Source organism: Nerophis ophidion, linkage group LG07 (assembly GCF_033978795.1).
Source record: "Nerophis ophidion isolate RoL-2023_Sa linkage group LG07, RoL_Noph_v1.0, whole genome shotgun sequence".
Lineage (NCBI taxonomy): Eukaryota > Metazoa > Chordata > Actinopteri > Syngnathiformes > Syngnathidae > Nerophis > Nerophis ophidion.
In genome coordinates, this window is record NC_084617.1 from 62,133,965 (window position 1) to 62,156,781 (window position 22,817).

Consider the following 22,817-nt stretch of genomic DNA (forward strand, 5'->3'; position numbering starts at 1 on the left):
GCTGAAATTATAACTAATATTGATACTGTTGTTGATAATATTCATTTTTGTTTCATTACTTTTGGTTTGTTCTGTGTCGTGTTTGTGTCTCCTCTCAATTGCTCTGTTTATTGCAGTTCTGAGTGTTGCTGGGTCAGGTTTGGTTTTGGAATTGGATTGCATTGTTATGGTATTGCTATATGGGGATAGGTTGATTGGCAACACTAAATTGGCCTTAGTGCAGGGGTAGGGAACATGTGGCTCTAGAGCCAGATATGGCTCTGTTGATGACTGCACTTGGCTCTCAGATAAATCTTAGCTGACATTGCTTAATCCATCCATCCATCCGGTTCTACCGCACCTGTTCAAGAAGTCACATTAATGGTAAGAAGTATTTTATTTATTATGGGTAAGCTTCAAAATAACAATGTTATTAAAAAGAATAAGTGACTTATTACACTCAAAAATGTTGGTCTTACTTAAAAATGCACACCTTTAGTTGTATTTAGTCTTAAAAAAATTATTATACGACTCTCACGGAAATACTTTTTAAAATATTTGGCTTGTATGGCTCTTTCAGCCAAAAAGGTTCCCGACCCCTGCCCTAGTGTGTGAATGTGAGTGTGAATGTTGTCTGCCCGTCTGTGTTGGCCCTGTGATGAGCTCGCGACTTGTCCAAGGTGTACTCCGCCTTCCGCCCGAATGCAGCTGGCTCCAGCACCCCACGCCCCCCCGAAAGGGTCAAGCGGTAGAAATGGATGGATGGATGGATATGTAAACAAATGTAAAGCCATTGGCTCACACAAGTTCCTTAAATAATCCAAATTTGGAACACAGAATTATAGTCTTCACAGCTTTTCGATTGTTAGAGGTAGAAAGCGTTTTAAAGTAGCGTTCTAATTCTTTTTTTTAAAGGCGCAAAAAAACAGGCCGGGATTTGCTAAACTTACATTTATGAATATAAAACTTTTGCTATAGTTCATTAGTTACGAATAAACCATTAGCGTTAATGCGCATGCGTGCGCATGCTCAATAGCGTTGGGTAGCGAATTTTTCACCCGGAAGTTTATCCCTGGCGTCTATAAATTAACTTCCTGCTAGCTTGTGTCCCACCAAAAAAAAAAAAAAAACCTTAGTAACATTCATGGCATGACGCCACGACACATACAAAGGTAATAAAGAAGGGCCATAAAGATGAACTACGTACCGGGGACGGCCAGTCTCATCGACGAGATCGACAGTAAGTTGTAGAAGAGAATTTGATCTTGTGCTGACAGACGGAACGTGGTCATGTCTAATTGTGTTGTTGTGTAACGTTACTGCCCTGCTTGTGTACTTGTTCTTGTGTAACGTTACTGCCCTGCTTGTGTAGCGTTACTGCCCAGCTTGTGTAACGCTACTGTCCTGCTTGTGTACTTCTTCTTGTGTAACGTTACTGCCCTGCTTGTGTAACGTTACTGTCCTGATTGTGTACTTCTTCTTGTGTAACGTTACTGTCCTGCTTGTGTACTTCTTCTTGTGTAACGTTACTGCCCTGCTTGTGTACTTCTTCTTGTGTAACGTTACTGCCCTGCTTGTGTACTTCTTCTTGTGTAACGTTACTGCCCTGCTGGTGTACTTCTTCTTGTGTAACGTTACTGCCCTGCTTGTGCACTTCTTGTGTAACGTTACTGCCCTGCTTGTGCACTTCTTCTTGTGTAACGTTACTGCCCTGCTTGTGCACTTCTTCTTGTGTAACGTTACTGCCCTGCTTGTGCACTTCTTCTTGTGTAACGTTACTGCCCTGCTTGTGTAGCGTTACTGCCCAGCTTGTGTAACGCTACTGCCCTGCTTGTGTACCTCTTCTTGTGTAACGTTACTGCCCTGCTTGTGTAACGCTACTGCCCTGCTTGTGTACTTCTACTTGTGTAACGTTACTGTCCTGCTTGTGTACTTCTACTTGTGTAACGTTACTGTCCTGCTTGTGTACTTCTACTTGTGTAACGTTACTGCCCTGCTTGTGTACTTCTTCTTGTGTAACGTTACTGCCCTGCTTGTGTACTTCTTCTTGTGTAACGTTACTGCCCTGCTTGTGCACTTCTTCTTGTGTAACGTTACTGCCCTGATTGTGTACTTCTTCTTGTGTAACGTTACTGCCCTGCTTGTGTCGCGTTACTGCCCAGCTTGTGTAACGCTACTGCCCTGCTTGTGTACTTCTTCTTGTGTAACGTTACTGCCCTGCTTGTGTAACGTTACTGCCCTGATTGTGTTCTTCTTCTTGTGTAACGTTACTGCCCTGCTTGTGTACTTGTTGTTGTGTAACGTTACTGCCCTGCTTGTGCACTTCTTGTGTAACGTTACTGCCCTGCTTGTGTACTTGCTGTTGTGTAACGTTACCGCCCTGCTTGTGTACTTGCTGTTGTGTAACGTTACCGCCCTGCTTGTGTACTTGCTGTTGTGTAACGTTACCGCCCTGCTTGTGTACTTGGCAGAAAAACACCTGGTTCTCCTCCGTGATGGCAGAACACTGATCGGGTACCTCAGAAGCATCGACCAGTTCGGTAAATGTGCTTTTTTTTTTTTTTTTTTTAATCGTGTGAGCAAGCCAAATCAATGTGTTTAATATATAAATGTTGGTTTGTGCAAACAACCTAATTAGTGTCTGTGCTCCTCTTTAGCCAATTTGGTTTTCCACCAGACAGTTGAACGCATCCACGTGGGCAAGAAGTTTGGTGACATTCCCAGAGGAATCTTCATTGTGAGAGGAGAAAATGTGGTGCTTCTTGGCGAGATTGTGAGTGTGCATTTTCGTTAATTTTCTGTTGTATCTATCCTGGGGCTGGGCGTAATGGCTTTTTTAAAATTTCTTGATATTTTTAGGCCGTATCGCGATACACAATATATATCTCGATATTTTGCCTTAGCCCTGAATTAGGGCTGGGCGATATATCGATATACACAATATATTGCGGGTTTGTCTCTGTGCGATATAGAAAATGACTATATCGTGATATTTGAGTATATGTTCTCACGCAGTTGCTTTTAGCTGCGGGCATTGGGCTTCACGGTAGAAGAGGGGTTAGTGCGTCTGCCTCACAATTTGCATGTCCACCCCGTGACTGCGTGGGTTCCCTCCGGGTAGTCTGGCTTCCTCCCACTTCCAAAGACAAGCACCTGGGGATAGGTTGATTGGCAACACTAAATTGGCCGTAGTGTGTGAATGTGAGAGTGAATGTTGTCTGTTTATCTGTCTTGGCCCTGCGATGAAGTGGCGACTTGTCCAGGGTGTACCCCGCCTTCTGCCCGATTGTAGCTGAGATAGGCACCAGCGACTCCCGCGATCCCAAAGGGAATAAGCGGTAAAAATGGATGGGGATGGGAATTACATTACAGCAGTGGTCCTTAACCTAGTTGGAGGTACCGAACCCCACCAGTTTCATATGCACATTCACATTTATTTAGTGAAAAATAAAGTTTTGTTTTTTTTTTAATTCAAGAAAGTTATGTTTTTTTTTTTTTTACGATTGCACAAAATGAACCGTGCATGAACATCACCTTGTTCAAAGAACAAAACCAGCACAGTGCATGAACTCACAACAAATTACACACTTGCAAATCTGATGGAAAACTAGAGGGAACATTGTTTGGTGGTATCCATAATACTTAGACTTCCTTTTTATTGTCATTCCAATTTAAACTTTGCAGTACAGACACGCCGATAGGGAGAAGTTTTTATTTACGCGATCGATTGATTGATTGATTGATTGAGACTTTTATTAGTAGATTGCAAAGTACAGTACATATTCCGTACAATTGACCACTAAATGGTAACATCCGAATAAGTTTTTCAACTTGTTTAACTAAGCCGGGGTCCATGTTAATCAATTCATGAGTCTGGTGTGTCTTGATCGCTGCGGCGGAGTCCTTGCCGAACCCCTGAGGCCGACTCACGGTTCGGTCGAACCCTGGTTAAGAACCACTGCATTACAGGCTCTCCTTGCTCTTTCCTGTCTCTCCTTCTCACAGATAAGCACACCTTCTTACACACGTCACATACTGTCGCGTCATATGTCACATACGTATACGCCCTCGCCTAGCAGAGAGGTAGCAGCGTGGGTAACGTTAGCTGTGATGCTAGCGGAGCCATGCGAGTGGTAATACGAGAGAAAGAAGGTGCGAATGAAGGAAGAATTGATTCACAAGGGGGTGGTTCGGCATCAAGTAGGAATATGTCGAATAGACAACTTTAATTTGTCAAGTGTGGGGCACAAGCGTTGCTACCAAAAGTAGAATTGCTGCTAATATGTAGCATCATTTGAAATGTCACCTGCTAATAACTTTAATATATACAGTTTTGGTCAATTGACTAAATTGTGATTTCCTTCTCTGCATGAAAGTTTAAAATGAGCATATATTAATGCGGTATGAACAAGAATGTTTCAATGTAGACACATAAAATCATCATACTCGTGTGATTATATGTACAAGTGTTAATTCAAGACTGAGGCAAAAAATCGAGATATATATCGTGTATCGTGATATGGCCTAAAAATATCGCAAAAATAAAAAAGGCCATATCGTCCAGCCCTACACTTGATACATATAATCACAGCAGTATGATGATTCTTTGTCTACTTTTAAACATTGTTGTTCATACTGCATTAATATATGCTCATTTTAAACGTTCATGCAGAGAAGGAAATTATAAATAAATCAATTTACCAAAACTGTATTTACTAAACAGTTATTAAGCAATGGCACAAGCATTCATGTAATTTCCAAAACAGAAGGTGCAAGATTGTCAGACATTTTAAAACAAGCTATTAGTGCACTTTTGTGCATGATTTCACTAAGATGACATACAGTATCATAACAACACTAAATTAAAGTGCACTTTTTGTACAGAACGCCACTACGATAGTTTAAAGCAAATAAAGTGCACTTTTGTGCATGATTTCATACAAGATATTTCAATAACTGTCAAATAAAAATGAGCTGCATAATAGGAAATAAAATAGTGTTAGTCCTTTGCAATGTGGTAGGTTACTATGGACGTTATTAAATTCTGTTGACTGTTTTTTTCATACGGTGTTGATCTGGAAATGTTTGCCTCGGCATTTTGATGGTGTGGGTTTGTGGCACCGAATGGAGATGTTGACTTGCGGAGTAAGCACTCTTTATTCTCCAGCAGGTGACTTTTCAAATAATGCTACACATTAGCAGTAATGCCACTTTTTGTAGCAACGCTTTTGGCCCACAATTGACAAATTACGGTTGTCTGTTCGACATATTCCCATGTGAAGCCAAACCACCGCCAGATGATGGACCCCCTATTTAATTTTTTCTTCATTCGCACCTTTTTTCTGTCGTATTATCACTGGCACAGCTCTGCCTGAGGGATTGAAGGTCCATATTATCATCGTTTACGTGCAGCTAACGTTACCCAAGCTGCTAACTCTCTGCTCCGCGAGAGCATATGACGTTGTATGTGACGTTGTATTGCTCCCACTGCCCTCTTGTCCTTTTTTTTTTTTATTTTTTTCTCTAGTCCTTAACTCTCACTTTCCTCATCCACGAATCTTTCATCCTCGTTCATATTAATGGGGAAATCGTCGTTTTCTCGGTCCAAATCGCTCTTGCTGCTGGTGGCCATGATTTTAAACAATGTTCAGATGTGAGGAGCTCCACAACCAGTGATTCACGCGCATATGTCTGCTACTTCCGATACAGGCAAGGCTTTATCGGCACCAAAAGTTGCAAACTTTATGGTCTATGTTCTCTACTAAATACTTTCGGCAAAAATATGGAAATATCGCGAAATGATCAAGTATGACACATAGAATGGACCTGCTATCCCCGTTTAAATAAGAAAATCGCATTTCCGTAGGCCTTTAAATGGAGTATTTTGGGGTTTTTGATTTTTTTTTGAGGTAATTATGGCAGAATTCCCCAAAACGTGCAGCTCCCCTTTTAAATTGAGGTACCACTGTAATCTAAACTGAGCCACCCTACAGAGGAAAGACATTCCCACCATTTGTTTCAATTGAGCTCTTAATTTTAAACGCATGACAATTATGACAGGACCCTGAGTGTGTCAAACCTATGCACTTTTGAAGATGTACATTGGATAGACAATTCTACCCCAGAGAAGGGTTCAAATAGATCATGGATGGCCAAAAATTAAGAACTTTTTATTGTTATGACGCATGGTAGAATTTGAACTTTCTTGTTTTTATTTACCTAGCTTTTTTTTTTTTTCTTGAGTGAAAGATCGACAAGACCCATGTGTTTACCATGAATTGATTAACGTAGACCCCGACTTAAACAAGTTGAAAAACTTATTTGGGTGTTACCATTTAGTGGTCAATTTTACAGAATATGTACAGTACTGTGCAATCTACTAATAAAAGTTTCTATTAATTAAAAACCCATTGATGTTTGACGTTCAAGCTCTGCTGTGTTCTGTTAAACTAAGTTATATCAAGTTACAAATAAACGGATTCTTAAATGTTTTGACTTACCAGGCAAGTGATTTTTCCGTCTAGTCGGAAATCCATCTTTTTTTCATCTCTGTGAAAATATAAAAAAAATATTTTCAGTTTTTCTTTGTTTTTTTCAAACCTGCAATGTGTTAAATTCTTGTTCCATCTCTTTGTCATACCTGCCAACAACTACGGTTTTCCCGTAAAGAGTTAAGTTTTTTGATAATCCATTCCAGTGTGTGGCTGCAGTGGTAAAAACTGCGGTTTCCCATTAAAAATTATTAACTTAAAAGTCGAAGCTATGTAGCTTAACTACATTCCCCAATAGCTTGGCAGTAACTACGGAAATCGCTACTTGTTTAAAAAGTTGCGATTTCCATAGCTTAGCTATTTTTAGACTCATGTAGCGGTTAGCCAGGCTACATGCTACAAACAAAGAGCAGAGGAATTTGCTAGTGCAAGTCCACGGACAGGTGACAAAATGTACGGGAAAAATCAATGATTTGTTGGTTTACGTAAAAGAAAATCCATGATTGGTTGCTTGGTTTACAATGATGAGTCTCGATTAGTTAAGATTAGAGCAAAATATTAGGGACATGTCAATCAGAGGCAAGATAGAGCAGGTCATGGAACCAGGAAGGGAAATCACATCAGACATCCCGAATGACGACGAGAAGAGAACAGGAAATATATATTTAATAAAAATAAAAACTAGTGGAAGATGGCAGAAGGATTCGCTTATTTAGATTTTTCTTTTAGTGATATAGACGACGTCCAGGAAACCCATAATGCGTCAACTTTGCCACATTTGGACAAATGTATGTGTCTGGATAAAACAATGGCCAACACATTCATTTTAGTTTACCATGCAAGTCCAAATCAAAACTGCTCTTGACATGGAAGAGGTGGAATACACATTTAAGAACACATGATTGTAGCAGACATGTGATGACTTTTGCTACAGTACAGCTTGTCTAAATGCTAAGTTTCATTTTTCATTTGTTTTAGAACAAGCTGGCATTTTGTTCATTATTTCCACTGTTTATATTTTGAAATTGAATTGTTGCATCATTTTGAAACATGACAGCTAGATATTTATGTCACACTATAAATCACAAATGGCTATTCAGATAAAGGAAGTTAACTAATAGAATATACATTGTTTTTATGCTGTGATTTCGCATGATATTTGCATTTAGAGCAGTTGGAAGTGGAGAGGGAGTCAAAGAGACAGACATTGGCAATAAAATCCAAGGCAGAATCCACTAAAGCAGAAACCAAAAGGAAAATGCAAGCTGCTCAGAAATTTGCCAGGAAGTCTCATGTCAGAGCCATCAAAGCAAAAATGCCAAAGTAATGTGTAAATAATGTCAATAACTAGATGAAACATCTGTGGTCCCCCCACCATTTTCCAGCATTTTCAGTCTTTTTCATTAGGTTCAAATCGCATGCCTGTTTTTTGCATCATGAGTAACAATTGTCCCCCTACCTTAACTGATATCTGAGCCTAACCTAAACAATATACTGCATAAACCGTGTGGCTTTTTAAGATCAGCTATTGGCAACAATTTTAAGATCCTAACATTTCAGGTTCATCTAATTCCTCTACAACAGACCTGGGCAAATCAAGGCCCGGGGGGGCCACATGTTCAGCTTTTTAATCTGGCTCACCGGACATTCCCAAATATTTTTTTTAGATCTTTAAGATGGAAAGTGTAGCTGCCATTCTGACGTGCAGTGATGTTTTCAAATTACCATAAGTCTTGAACTATACAACATATTTCAATGGATGGAATTTGCGCTTTTGTATGATATTTTAGTGACTAGTCTTGTCCTGATACCAATATTTTTTTTGATAATTTTCGGTACTTTTCGATACCTTTCTAAATTAAGGGGACTAGAAAAAATTGCATTATTGGCTTTATTTTAACAAAAAAAATCTTAGGCTGTGGCGGACCGGTACTTTTCAGATAGTATCGCGGTACTCTACTAATACCCGTATACCGTACAACCCTACGAGTTACTATGGTAACCTACGTCACAGCAGGTCAGGTGAGGCACCAAGCAGTGTGGGAGGGGAGCGTTTCGACAGAGTGTTTCCAGAGCGGCCAGCCTGAAAGGCGGGTGTCAGGGACAGACGTGGAAGGCGATTTTGTACAAGAAAGTTCTAAAGCTTAGTGATAAATCAGATTGTTGTTTTGTTAGTGATAAATCAGATTGTTGTTTTGTTTTTTTACCCTTCACATTCATATTTCGCTGTTTGTTGCGTTTTTGTTGCATTTGGCTTGATTGTAAAATGTCGATTGAGAGGGGTTGTGACGTTCATATGTTCTCATTATTCAGTGTTTTATCGTTCATAGAAAAAAATACAATTCCATTCTGTTTTTTAAGGTGGTCTGCCATAACATTTTTAGCATTTAATCAAACTTTATTGTGAGGTTTTGTATTGGTTTTCCTAAAAATAGATATACCGGCCCCCAGACACCTTTTTTTTTTCTCTCTAAATTTGGCCCCCGAGTCAAAATAATTGCCCAGGCCTGCTCTACAATCTGAATATACCGATAATTCAAATTCCAAGTATTCATTGTGTGCATCTCTTGTTGCAGGATGTAGATAAGCAGTGTGACGCCATCCTGCAGCAGGTTTCCATTGAGGAGATTCTGGAGGAGCAGCGATTAAAACAGCAAACCAAACAGGAGACTGAGAAGGTCAAGATGCAGGCTCTGAAAGACCGGGGCCTCTCTATCCCCAAAGCGGATAACTTGGATGAATATTAACACTGTGCAAGTCCCATGAGTTGCTTCAGTTTGTATCAGACTGATATCTTAGTTGAATTTGAGAATGCATGATTTTATGAGCACTGGCAGCATTATGCTTTGCCACCTTACTGTAGTGTACTGTATGGATTTGATTTTTATAATTTGCTCTGTTTTGCAGGGCAATGGTGGCGAAATTGTTTTTTTTCTTGGATCACTATCATAGAATTTATTTTACAGCAGCACTTTGTGTTACTCTATTATGCCAAGTGCTTTTATTTGCAGATGTCAAGGCCTGCTATTGACGCAAAACAAATGGCAGAGCTCCATTAAAATTTTATTTTTTACCATGGCTTACTTGTTTCCCCTCCTGTACATATAGCACTTACCTTGTTTTCTTTACAATAAACCTGAAAGTTTAGTTATATATACATGTTATTTGTTAGCAATTAGGTAGTTTGTTTTGGCACTGCGATGAGATGGCGACTTTTAGCTAAGATAGGCACCAGCGCCCCACGCGACCCCAAAGGGAATAAGCGGTAGAAAAATGGATGGATGGACCTCAAATCAGTCGTACGGGAAACAAGCCACCAGGGGGCAAAATTCAACCGGTGTCACATCAGGGGTCAAATTTATATTTTATTTTTTTAAACTGCGGACGGAATAATTATATCAGTCATAAAATAATATAATCGTGAAATAAATCATTTAATTACCACATGTAGTATTTGATTCAATTAACTGTATGTATTGTAAAATTACCGAAAGGCCAAAAGTTTGGACACACCTCATTCAATGTGTGTTCTTTATTTTCATGACTGTTTACATTGTAGATTGTCACTGAAGGCATCCAAACTATGAATGAACACATGTGGAGTTATGTACTTAACAAAAAAAGATGAAATAACTGAAAACCTGTTTCTTCAAAATATCCACCCTTTGCTCTGATTACTTTTTCGCACACTCTTGGCATTTTTTTCGATGAGCTTCAAAAGGTAGAAATGGTTTTTACTTCACATGTCTGCTTGAAGCTCATCGAGAGAATGCTAAGCGTGTGCAAAGCAGTAATCCGAGCAAAGGGTGGTTATTTTGAAGAAACTAGAATATAAAACATGTTTTAAGGTTTTTCACCTTTTAAGTACATAACTCCAAGTGTGTTCATTCATAGTTGTGATGCCTTCAGTGAATATCTACAATGAAAATATTCATGAAAATAAAAAATGCTGTGAATGAGGTGTGTCCAAACTTTTGGCCTGTACTGTACATCAATGACACATTTAGTAACACATTTGTATTTAATTCCAATTTATGATTTAACAAGTCATTTTATTTCATGATTTGGTTGGTTTAGTTATTTCATAATTTTAATGTTTTAATAAAGCCCTTACTGACAAGTGTCCAAAAGGGCTTCACGAACTCATGACATCCTCTAATTTAAATTGAATGATTTTTAATATTTATTTTAAGATTTATTTAATGATTTCATGGTTTAATCAAATATTTACTTAGTTATTACATGCTTTAACCATTTAATGATTTAATAAGTCGCTTAACAATTTATGTAATTATTTATTGATCAATGATTTAACTTATTGCATGGGGTGGTGTTTTAGGGCATGTCCGCCCGTTAGGAGGCCACATGGAAGACCCAGGACACGTTGGAGACAGGGTCTTAAACCAAGATTTGACAAATACCAAGGTCAAAATTCTGCAACTTCTCTTTCTGTTCTTCCTTCAACTTTTTTCCCGTCTTTCTGTATTCTATCGTTCTCTCACCTCCTTTCATTTGTATTGCAAGAGCACTAAATAAAATGAGCCACATCTCCATAACAACATACACACATTTAAACAAGAATGACAGAATACAATCACCAAAATACCAGCAGTACTAGAGTATAAACAAAGTTCAGATCGTACAATGCTGTTACTTTTCTAATTTGGAATCCTGTTAAATTTAGACTACATAAGTTAAAAAATTATTGATCAGTGGTTCTCGAACTTTTTTCACCAAGTACCACCTCAGAAAACACTTATTTAGCAAATATTTTTTTATATTTTCGGCCACTGTGACATTACACATAGTTTGAACAGTAACACTGGTTTTGAGTATAGGAAAATAAAACACTGTACAGTACTTTAATGAAATGATTATATGTTGTACCACTGGATAGAACCCGCGAACCACTAGTGGTACACGTACCACAATTTTAGAATATCTGAGCAGAGGACAGTTTTGTTTCTTTAACATAATCAGAGTGTTTATATGGTACTATAGTTCATCGGACTGACATGTCAAGTGATCACCAAAGTTGAACTGGGTCAAAAATTTGGTCCTGGACTTTTTGATCCAGACCCACCCACAGATATTTAATGTTTAAACTGAGAAACTTAATATTTTTGTTTTTTTCCGCAAATAATCATTAACTTATGCCACAGGGGCATTTTGACCATTGTGTTACATGGCCTTTCCTTTTAACAACACTGTTAACGTTTGGGAACTGACGAGACCAATTTTTTAAGCTTTTCAGGGGTAATTCTTTCCGAGTCTTGCTTGATGTACAGCTTAAGTTGTTCAACAGTTTGGGGTCTCTGTTGTGGTATTTTAGGCTTCATATTGCACCACACATTTTCAATGCGAGACAGGCCAGTCTAGTACCCGCACTCTTTTACTATGAAGCCACGCTGTTGTAACACATGGCTTGGCATTGTCTTGCTGAAATATGCATTAATGGTGCCTTCACAGATGTGTAACTTACCCATGCTTTGGGCATTAATACACCCCCATACCATCACAGATGCTGGCTTTTCAAGTCTGCGCCTATAACAATCCGGATGGTTCTTTTCCTCGTTGTTCCTTAGGACACGATGTCCACAGTTTCCAAAACCAATTTGAAATTGGGACTCGTCAGACCACAGAACACTTTTCCACTTTGCATCAGTCCGTCTTAGATGAGCTCGGGCCCAGCGAAGCCGGCGGTGTATCTGGGTATTGTTGATAAATGGCCTTCGCTTTGCATAGTACAGTTTTAACTTGCACTTAGAGATGTAGCGACAAACTTTAGTTACTGACAGTGGTTTTTTGAAGTGTTCCTCAGCCCTTGTTGTGATATCCTTTACACACTAATGTCGCTTTTTGATGCAGTACCGCCTGAGGGATCAAAGGTCACAGGAATTCAATGTTGGTTTTCAGCCTTGCTGCTTACGTGCAGTGACTTCTCCAGATTCTCTGAATATTTTGATGATATTACGGACCGTAGATGGTGAAATCCCTAAATTCCTTGCAATAGCTGGTTGAGAAATGTTGTTCTTAAACAATTTGCTCATGCATTTGTTCCCAAAGTGGTGACCCTTTGTGAATGACTAAGCATTTCATGGAAGCTGCTTTTACACCCAAACATGGCACCAACCTGTTCCAATTTAAACTGGTTCTCCTGTGGGATGTTCCAAACAAGTATTTGATGAGCATTCCTCCACTTTTTCCGTCTTTTTTGCCACTTGTTCCAGCTTTTTTGAAACATGTTTCAGGCATTAAATTCAAAATGTGCTAATATTTGCAAAACATAGTTTTCCAGTTCGAGTATGAAATAAACTTGTCTTTGCAGTATATTCAATTGAATCCAGCCTGAAGAGGATTTGCAAATAATTGTATTGTGTTTTTATTTACGATTCACACAACGTGCCAAATTCACTGGTTTTAGGTTTTGTACAAAGCACATTGCAACAAGCTTGTAGATTTGCAATGTGGCGTTCTTTGAAGAAAGTATAAAATATGGCCTCAATGGTTAACAAAAACAAATAATGTAGTATTGTTTTCTAATACATTTACCTATTACTTACCACACAAATCTGTTAGTTATTTATTGCATTTAAAGTTTAGCAAGTGACTGTTTTGAGCCGTTTATTAATATTTTATCCACATCTATGTAATGCTGGAAGAAGGCCGACCTGCTTACCATATTATCACCTTTTTATCAATATACAGTTGAGTTTTCATCAACATTTATTATTCTAGCTCCTCTACCTTCTCATGCTGTTGTCAGAGCAATGCAGAAAGCAGATGCTGTCAAACATCTATTTTATTTTTATGCTCTAAGCCAGTGGTCCCCAACCACCGGGCGTGGCCCGATTGGTAACAACATTAAATAAGAAAGAAAAAAAAAAAAAGAGTTAAAAAAAAAAAAACGTGATTGCATTGGGACGGATTTCGATGTTTTTAGACACATTTACTAGGATAATTCTGGGAAATCTCTTATATTTCTATTGTGTTGCTAGTCTTTTAGTGAGTTAAATAGTACCTGATAGTCGGAAGGGTGTGTCCACGGGTGTCTTGACGCCAGTGTCTCAGGGGAGTCGATGGCAGCTATGGACGGCACAAGCTCAGCTTTTCTCCGGTAAGAACTGACATTTTAACCACAATTTTCTCACCAAAACCTGATAGTTGACATTCGGTTGGGATCCATGTCTGCTTGACCGCGCTCTCATCCATAGAAAAATTTCAGCTCCAGAATTTTTAAACAAGGAATCACCGTGTGTTTGTGTGTCTAAAGGCTAAAGCTTCCCAACTCCATCTTGCTACTTTGACTTCTCCAATATTAATTGAACAAATTGCAAAAGATTCAGCAACACAGTTCTCCAAAATACTGTGTAATTATGCTGTTAAAGCAGACGACATTTAGCTGTGTGTGTGCGTAGCGCTCATACTTCCTAAAAACCTGCGTACACGCAGAGCCGGCATAAGCCAGGGGTGTCAAACTCAAATACTGAGTGGGCCAAAATTTTAAACTGAACAAAGCCACGGGCCAAGATTGAACAAATTAACCTTTTAATAAGGACCCAAACAAGTTTTGCATTGAATATTGAACAAGAGAGGCTTGTATAACTTTATAGTGACATGCAAAATTGAGTTTCAAATAATAATAACTATATTTAAAAACTATCAATGGCATATCCATTCATCCATTTTCTACTTATTCCCTTTGGGATCGCGGGGGGCGCTGGCGCCTATCTCAGCTACAATGTTTTTTTTTTTCCTCTTGGCCTCAGTCTGGACACCCTCTCCGGAGCCCAGGCTTAGACAGATTTTTTTATTTTATTTTAATCTTCTATTCCCCCCCCTTCTTTACCTGTATCTCATCTTTTTTGTAAGGGGCGCTGGAAGCCGGCAAACCCATCAGCGATCCTGTTCTGTTTTCCCTGTAACGTTTGTCTGATCTTGAATGGGATTGTGCTGAAAATTTTAATTTTCCTGAAGGAACTCTCCTGAAGGAATAAATAAAGTACCATCTAATCTATATAATCTAATCGGGCGGAAGGCGGGCACATCAAATAAAATTTAAATAAAAATTGAATGCCTCTTTACTATTTGCAACCTTCTGAGGTAAATATCAAAATAAACTTTTTCCACAGGCCCAAAATAAATTTGAAAGTAAAATAACAATAAGGAATGAATCAAACATTCAAGCCTTGAAGTAGCAAAAGAAAGTGAATGAATAAAACATTAATTATTGCTCAGTTTGTTACACTGATTTGCTTAAACAACGCTTATATAACCTAATAGTGCAAAATCAACTTTCAAAAAACAAACGCTAAAACATCACAGAAATAAAATAAAAAAAAAAAATGTAATGCCTCTTTTCTATTTGCTGCCTTCTAATGTAAATATCAACATTAACTTTTTCCACATGCTAATAAATTTGAAAATAAAATAATGAAGTGGTCGGGGTTGGTGGGTGGCGGGGTTTGGTGGTAGCAGGGGTGGATATTGTAGTGTCCCGGAAGAGTTAGTGCTGCAAGGGATTCTGGGTATTTCTTCTGTTGCGTTCATGTCGTGTTTCGGTGCGGTTGTTCTGCCGAATTGTGTTTGTCATTCTTGTTTGGTGTGGCTTCACAGTGTGGCGCATATTTTTAACAGTGTTAAAGGTGTTTATACGGCCACCCTCAGTGTGACCTGTATGGCTGTTGATCAAATATGCCTTGCATTCACTTGTGTGTGTGTGTGTATACAAGCCGCATATATTATGTGACTTAGCCGGCACGCTGTATGTATAGAGGAAAAGCGGACGTAACGACAGGTTGTGGAGAATGCTAAAGGCAGTGCCTTTAAGGCACGACCCCAATATTGTTGTCCGGGGAGAAATTCGGGAGAATGGTTGCCCCGGGAGATTTTCGGGTGGGGCCCTAAACTTCGGGAGTGTCCCGGGAAAATCAGGAGTGCCGCTGTATAATCCTGCCGGGCCAGGTCTAATGTTAATTTGATATTGCCTCAAGGGCCAAATGAAATTACACGGCAGGCCAAATTTGGCCAGCGGGCCAGAGTTTGACACCAATGGCATAAGCGAACTAAGCGCTTGCTTAGGGCCCCATGGCCACCAGGGGCCCCCCAAAAGCAATTAACAAAAAATTCTTATTTATTATTTTTTGCAAGTATGAGTCTGACTGATGATTTCTAAATGATCAAAGATATATTATTGTACAATTGAATTTTTTCCTTTTTATGTATATTTAGTTAATTTTATTGTTGCACTTTATTGTTTTTCTTGCACTACGAATTATTTTTGCACATTGCTGTTTCAGGTTTTTGTTACCAAAAATAATAAAGTGAATCAGAACCAGCTTTATTGTCCAGTTATGTTTAACACACATGGAATTTAACTTCAGTAGACTGAGCTCTCTTTGTACAAAGCAAACATTAAATATGAACAATTAACTAAAGTTATAAAGTAGTAATTAAAGACTAATATGTACAAGACTGATGAGACAAGGTGACACTTTTACTGTAAATACAAAGCTTTATCACTTGGACTGTTCAACCCCAGGCCACTCTTGTAGCTGAATGTTTTCTACATTTTAAGATTAGGAACCATATGTGGCACTCTGGACATCATTCGTTCATTCATTGGTATTATTTATGTTCTTAACTGGGCCACCCCCATATCTTTTTAAATGACATGTCATTTGTAAAGACATGCCAGGCTGACAATAGGATAATGTAAACAACACTGTCAGAGCCGCAATGAGTTTATAGTAGGTGTGTGAATGATCAACAATCAATATTATTGGCAGAAATAGAGGGCCCCAAAATCAAATTTTGCTTGGGGCCCCATGGAGTGACTGCGTACATGTCATCATTACACGACGTTTTCAAGACGAAACTCCCGGGAAATTGAAAATTGTAATTTAGTAAACTAAAAAGCCACATATTGGCATGTGTTGCAATGTTAATATTTCATCATTGATATATAAACTATCAGACTGCGTGGTCGGTAGTAGTGGGTTTCAGTAGGCCTTTAAAAACAATGTGAATATGTGTGGAGCCCTGCAACTCGTGACGTCACGCGCACATACTTCCAGTAAAGGCAGGGCTTTTCTATTGCGAACTTTATCGTCGATGTTTTCTACTAAATCCTTTCAGCAAAAATATGGCAATATCGCGAAATGATCAAGTATGACACATAGAAAGGACCTGCTGTCCCCGTTTGAATAAGAAAATCTAATTTCAGTAGGCCTTTAAGGCAGGTAATTCGAAGCTGTGTTGTATCCCTCTATTTGTCCGTCGCTATGCAAGGAGATACGATGGCGGAAATACAAGGCTTTTATTTTGAAATGGCGTTTCCTCACCGGAAGTAGTCTCTTGGGCTTGACGCAGCTGGGAGTTTATTTTTATTTTTTTAATTTGTTTTAGCACGGCCCACTTTTGATGACGTAGCCAACAGGAGAGAGAGAGAGAGAGAGAGAGAGAAAGAGAGAGAGAGAGAGGCGCGCTGACGTCTTCTCCCTGCTACACTCTGCCAAACCTCTGCCGCTCAGTCGTAAAAAGCTGCTGGTGTCCGCCTGCTGGTGTACCGCCGTCAATAATCCGCCGAGGGCAGTCCGGTCTGGTTCTTCTCCGCCTGTGTAAAGGGGGGGGAGCTTCCATAGCCCGATCCCGCATGGAACGGCACCGCTGGAGTAGACATGCAGAGGCGCGCTTCCATCCCGCAACAAGAAGCATGTCCATGTTGCACCGCAAGCAGACCCAGTCCACCTTCCTTCACCTCATACGACTTTGATATGAGTGACATTGCCTGGGATACCGACGAGGAGTAAAAAAAAAAAAAAAAAAACCAAACAGACCTTCTAACCTGGCCGGGTTCTGCTGCAGACGTTTGTGTACCGTCAACCTCTGCATACAGGATCTTTTTTAAATTTTTTTTAATTTTTTTTGATGGAGCTGGAGAATATAGTGGCCAACACTGTACTGCTTAAAGCCAGAGAGGGTAAGTGAACGCACCACATGTGAACTTGTCAATGGCCTTGCTCGGTGAAATACTGTACGAGGTGGTCATTGACACGGCAGGTAAAGCCCACGCCTTGTGAAATATGACATCATCAACACTGTCAAGACAATGAATATGCATGCATTTCAGTATTTGGAATATTATGCCTTTTCCCACATCCGCTTTCGCTGCCCGTGCATTTGAACGCACTCTTTCGCAATATCTTGCATGCAGACACACACACACACACACACACACACACACACACACACACACACACACACACACACACACACACACACACACACACACACACACACACACACACACACACACACACACACACATTATTGTATTTCTTATTTCAGAAAAATGCCTACCTTTTGAGGACCACCCTTTCCATATCAGTGTTTCTCAACCTTTTGCACACCACCAGCAGAAATCATTAAAAAACGAAACTCTGTTGACAATAAAAAGTTGTTGTCTAAATTGTTGCATATGACTTTAAACCATAGCTAACCATGCATCAGTATAGCTCTTGTCTCAAAGTAGGTGTACTGTCACATCACGCCGTGGCTTTTGCTGTTTTCTTGTGTGTAGTGTTTTAGTTCTTAGTTTCTGTGGCTTTTTCCTCTATTTTTTGGTATTTTCAAGCAATATTTCCCGCATGTACTTTGTTTTAGCAATCAAGAATATTTCAGTTTTTTTCATCCTACTTTGTGGGCGCATTGTTGATTGTCATGTCATGTTCGGGTGTACATAGTGCACGCCATCTTTGCTCCACAGTAAGTCTTTGCTGTCGTCCAGCATTCTATTTTTGTTTACTTTGTAGCCAGTGCAGTTTTAGTTTCGTTCTGCATAGCCTTCCTTAAGCTTCAATGCCTTTTCTTAGGGGCACTCACCTATTGTGTATTTTTGCTTTAAGTCATATTTTTACCTGCACCTTGCCTCCCACTGTTTCCGACATCTACAATGCAATCACCTACCGACTGCCACCTACTGATATGGAAGAGTATTACATGGTTACTCTGCCGAGCTCTAGACAGCACCGACACTCAACATCAACACATCATTTGCAGACTATATGTATATATATATATGTATATATACATATATATATATATATATATATATATATATATATATATGTATGTATATATGTATATATGTATGTATATATGTATATATGTATGTATATATGTATATATATGTATATATGTGTATATATGTATATAAATATATATAAATATATGCATATATATATGTAAATATATATATGTATATATATGTATATATCCATATATGTACATGTATATATATGTAAATATATATATATGAATATATATACATATATATATATATATGTATATATATGAAAAAAAAAGTTGACGCATTGTGAGAAAAAGACTGCTTTTAGTTAATTTATTTTTATTTTTTGTTTGTAATTGTTTTTTGATCTTCATTATTTACTTCAAGTTATCACAGTATGTCTCTAAATACATATATATATTTCTTTTATTGATTTTGGCCAAACACACTTGTTATTTCATATGTTGACCAGAGGGGGGCTACTTTTAAATCCCTCCTTTTTGGGACCACCCTAATTTTGATAGATTTCACCACCAGGGGTGCAAATGATACATTCCTTATCAGACGCAACGATTTTTCCGTATCGGAACCAAGATTTCTGTCCTAACTCGTTCACCGGTCCTCACATGGACGGTACTTTTCCTTGTTTATGTCCCAAGAAGGGTAGAAATACAAGAACGCACACACACACACACACACACACACACACACACACACACACACACACACACACACACACACACACACACACACACACACACACACAATGCAGGGAATAACTACTTTCTGTTGCCTGGATAGCGTTTGCAAGGTAATCCAGTGACGTGACTGGTGTTTAAAATGCACACCAGTACAAGCACTATATAGCTGTTGGGTGTGCAGAGGGTAATGTTATTGGGATCTGATTAATGACATTTATTCATTAACAAGTTTGAGCAATATTGTTTGTGATTATATTTGGTCACACACAACATTAAAAAACTTTAATTTTATTGGATATTATCTGTAGTAGGTAGTAGTTACAATAGATGCAACTATTAACCATTATCTTTATAGTCGACTAGTCAGCAATTACTTGTTCGATTAATCAACTTGTCCAGTGGTTCTCAAACTATTTTCACCAATTACTACCTCAGAAAAAACTTGGCTTTCCAAGTACCACCATAATGACGAACATTAATATACAGTCGCGTAGTAGACCTAAGTATTCATCAAAAACAAGGCACTATGATGGCAATATGACTCAAGTAAACAACACCAACATGTTATATGTTCCATTGAAAATATACATAACACACAGTGCTCAAAATTCAACCAACATGTTTTAGTACGACTTTGGTAAGCTGTGAAGCCACACCGCTTGATGTGCTTCAACATACGAGCATTCTAATGGTGTGAGTATAAGGTAAGACATACTATCTGGCGTTTTGTTTCGCAATATTATGCAAAAGCAACGTTTCTTACCTTCTGGTACCTGCTGATCTGAATTTGGGATCTGCGCAAGTCCTGAAAAATTGTGTGCCCACGCCGTAGTCGATAAGTTGTATCTTGTGCTTCAGCATACGAGCATTCTTGTGGCGTGAGTATAAGGTAAGACATATTATCTGGCGTTTTGTTTCGCAATATTATGCAAAAGCAACGTTTCTTACCTTCTGATATCTGCTGATCCGTATTTGAGATCTGCGTAAGTCCTGAGAAATTGCGTGCCCACGCCGTAGTCGATAAGCTGTATCTTGTGCTTCAGCATTCAGTATTTTAACATAAAAGTGTTTGATTGTGAGGCATTAAAAATCCACAAAATGAAACGCTGGCTGAGTAACAACAATATGAACGTTGCACGGAAAACTTCTCTGCCATTTTCTGCATCCCACAGGGATTCTTATTTTGTGTTTCTGTACCTGTGGTTCCCACACAAGGTTGCGACATTGTTTGTCAACATTGTCTGCTCTCATTTTCTCGCACATTTGACTTCCTTATGTTCTGTGTACCTACACTCTGTATTCCTCCTGTCTAGGCCTGCTGTTTCTGTGTGTGTGTGTGTGTGTGTGTGTGTGTGTGTGTGTGTGTGTGTGTGTGTGTGTGGTACACAACACTTCAATTTCCACACTTCTATTAGCCCTGAGTCCAGTAGAACCGGACATCTTATATGTAATAGAAATGTGTAGGGGGGCTATATGGTGTGCGGACAATAAATATGTATTCTGATATATGTTCTTCTCAGAAAATGACCCAAAGTCAGTGAGTCTCAGTTTGAAAAATTAATTAATTGTATCATTTGTCTTTTAATAAAGAATGAAAACAGGTCCCACGGGCCCGAACACCACACAAGAGTTAACTGGCTCGTACATGCACATACATCCTCCACTGTTGACATTTCTAATACAAAGTAGCGTATAGTTCTATTATATACCTGACATGCTATGGCAGTGCTAAAAACTACAACATTGCTGGCAGGGAGTAGACGGCAGTCAAAGTGGAGGCACATAAATAAGACTGCTCATCAAAATGGTCAAAAAACAGCTTGAAAATGGTTGCTAAAACATAATCTTTGCAACATTTTGACCAAAGAACCAACATGACATGTTATGTAGAGCACAATGAAGTGTTTTAAATGTAGAAACAAAAAAAATCATATTTTGACCCCTTTAAAAGATCTTCCGTAGGCCAGATTTATACAATTTATATAGTCTATATCAGTGGTTCTTAACCTGGGTTCGATCGAACCCTAGGGATTCGGTGAGTAGGCCTTAGGGGTTCGGCGTAGCCTCCGTCGCGGAGGTCAAGACACACCCGACTCATCGTGTAAATAAAAACTTCTCTCTATTGGCGTACTATGGATACCCCCAAACAATGTTCGTTCTAATTTTCCATCAGATTTACAGGTGTGTAATTTGTGGTGACTTATGCACTGTGTTGGTTTTAAATTTGAAAAAAACATTTTATTTTTCGCTAAAGAAGGGTTGAGTGAATGCTTATAATAAAACTGCTGGGGTTCGGTACCTCCAATAAGGTAAAGAACCACTGGTCTATATCACACAACCATATTATTGACATTGAAATGATAATGTGCAGTGTATCCCCCAGAATACTTGTCTCTCCAGGGTGGAGGGAGCGTGTAAGGAACAGTGTAATTTGTCGCCGCCTCGGGGGGCAATAGACTACAGACTGTGGTGAAGTAGGCCGGCTTCGTCGCGTGAAGAAGCGTACAATTTTTGGTTGAGTTGTCCGCTCCGTATGCTGAATGGCAATATATGATATATTAGGGCTGTGAATCTTTGGGTGTCCCACGATTCGGTTCAATATCGATTCTTGGGGTCACGATTCGATAATATATCGATTTTTTTCGATTCGATTCGATTCTCGATTCAAAAACTATGTTTTTCCGATTGAAAACGATTCTGTATTCATTCAATCTATAGGATTTCAGCAGGATATACCCCAGTCTGCTGACATACTAGCAGAGTAGTATATTTATTTTAGAAAACTTTTATAATTGTAAAGGACAATGTTTTATCAACTGATTGCAATAATGTACATTTGTTTTAACTATTAAACGAACCAAAAATATGACTTATTTTATCTTTGTGAAAATATTAGACACAGTGGGTTGTCAAGCTTATGAGATGCGATGCAAGTGTAAGCCACTGTGACACTATTTTTATTTTATTTTTTATTTTTATAAATGTCTAATGATAATGTCAATGAGGGATTTTTAATCACTGCTATGCTGAAATTATAACTAATATTGATACTGTTGTTGATAATATTCATTTTTTTTCACTACTTTTGGCTTGTTCTGTATCGTGTTTGTGTCTTTATTGCAGTTCTGAGTGTTGCTGGGTCTGGTTCGGTTTTGGAATTGGATTGCATTGTTATGGTATTGCTGTGTATTGTATTGTTGGATTGATTAAAAAAAAAAAAATATATATATATATATTATTTTCTTTTTTTTTTTTAAATCGATTTTAAAAAAATGAGAATCGATTCTGAATCGCACAACGTATTCGAATCGATTTTTTCCAACACCCCTATGATATATATCTCGATATTTTTCCCCAAAGTAAAAACTAAACACAAAACAGTCCTATATACCTGAGATACTAAGTATGTCATTATTTTGTCTTAGTAAGTCATTATTTACTAAGTCAAAATAATACCCCTTGTAAGTCATTATTTACTAAGTCAAAATAATAACCTGAGGTCAAAGTGTGTCCGATGTGTCATGTGTCAAAATCCTCCATGTGTCGTGTGTGTGTGGCAGCGCATGGATTCACGTA

The 22,817-nt window shown here is 38.6% G+C and overlaps 2 protein-coding genes across 2 annotated transcripts in view; both read left to right on the plus strand.

Annotated features, from left to right (window-relative positions):
* The first annotated feature begins 1,044 nt into the window (after positions 1 to 1,044).
* On the plus strand, positions 1,045 to 9,543 carry lsm1 (LSM1, U6 small nuclear RNA associated). The gene is made up of 4 exons (XM_061906802.1): positions 1,045 to 1,219; positions 2,451 to 2,519; positions 2,637 to 2,752; positions 9,047 to 9,543. The coding sequence occupies exons 1-4, from the start codon at positions 1,174 to 1,176 to the stop codon at positions 9,215 to 9,217; spliced, it is 402 nt and encodes a 133-aa protein (XP_061762786.1). The 5' UTR covers positions 1,045 to 1,173; the 3' UTR covers positions 9,218 to 9,543.
* A 7,398-nt stretch (positions 9,544 to 16,941) lies between these two features.
* The window catches only part of grk5l (G protein-coupled receptor kinase 5 like), a 120,294-nt gene continuing 114,418 nt past the window's right edge, over positions 16,942 to 22,817 (plus strand). Inside the window, exon 1 of the mRNA XM_061906801.1 lies at positions 16,942 to 17,451. Coding sequence (XP_061762785.1) covers positions 17,400 to 17,451 — 52 coding nt within the window. The 5' untranslated portion in view covers positions 16,942 to 17,399. The remainder of the gene's footprint in view (positions 17,452 to 22,817) is intronic.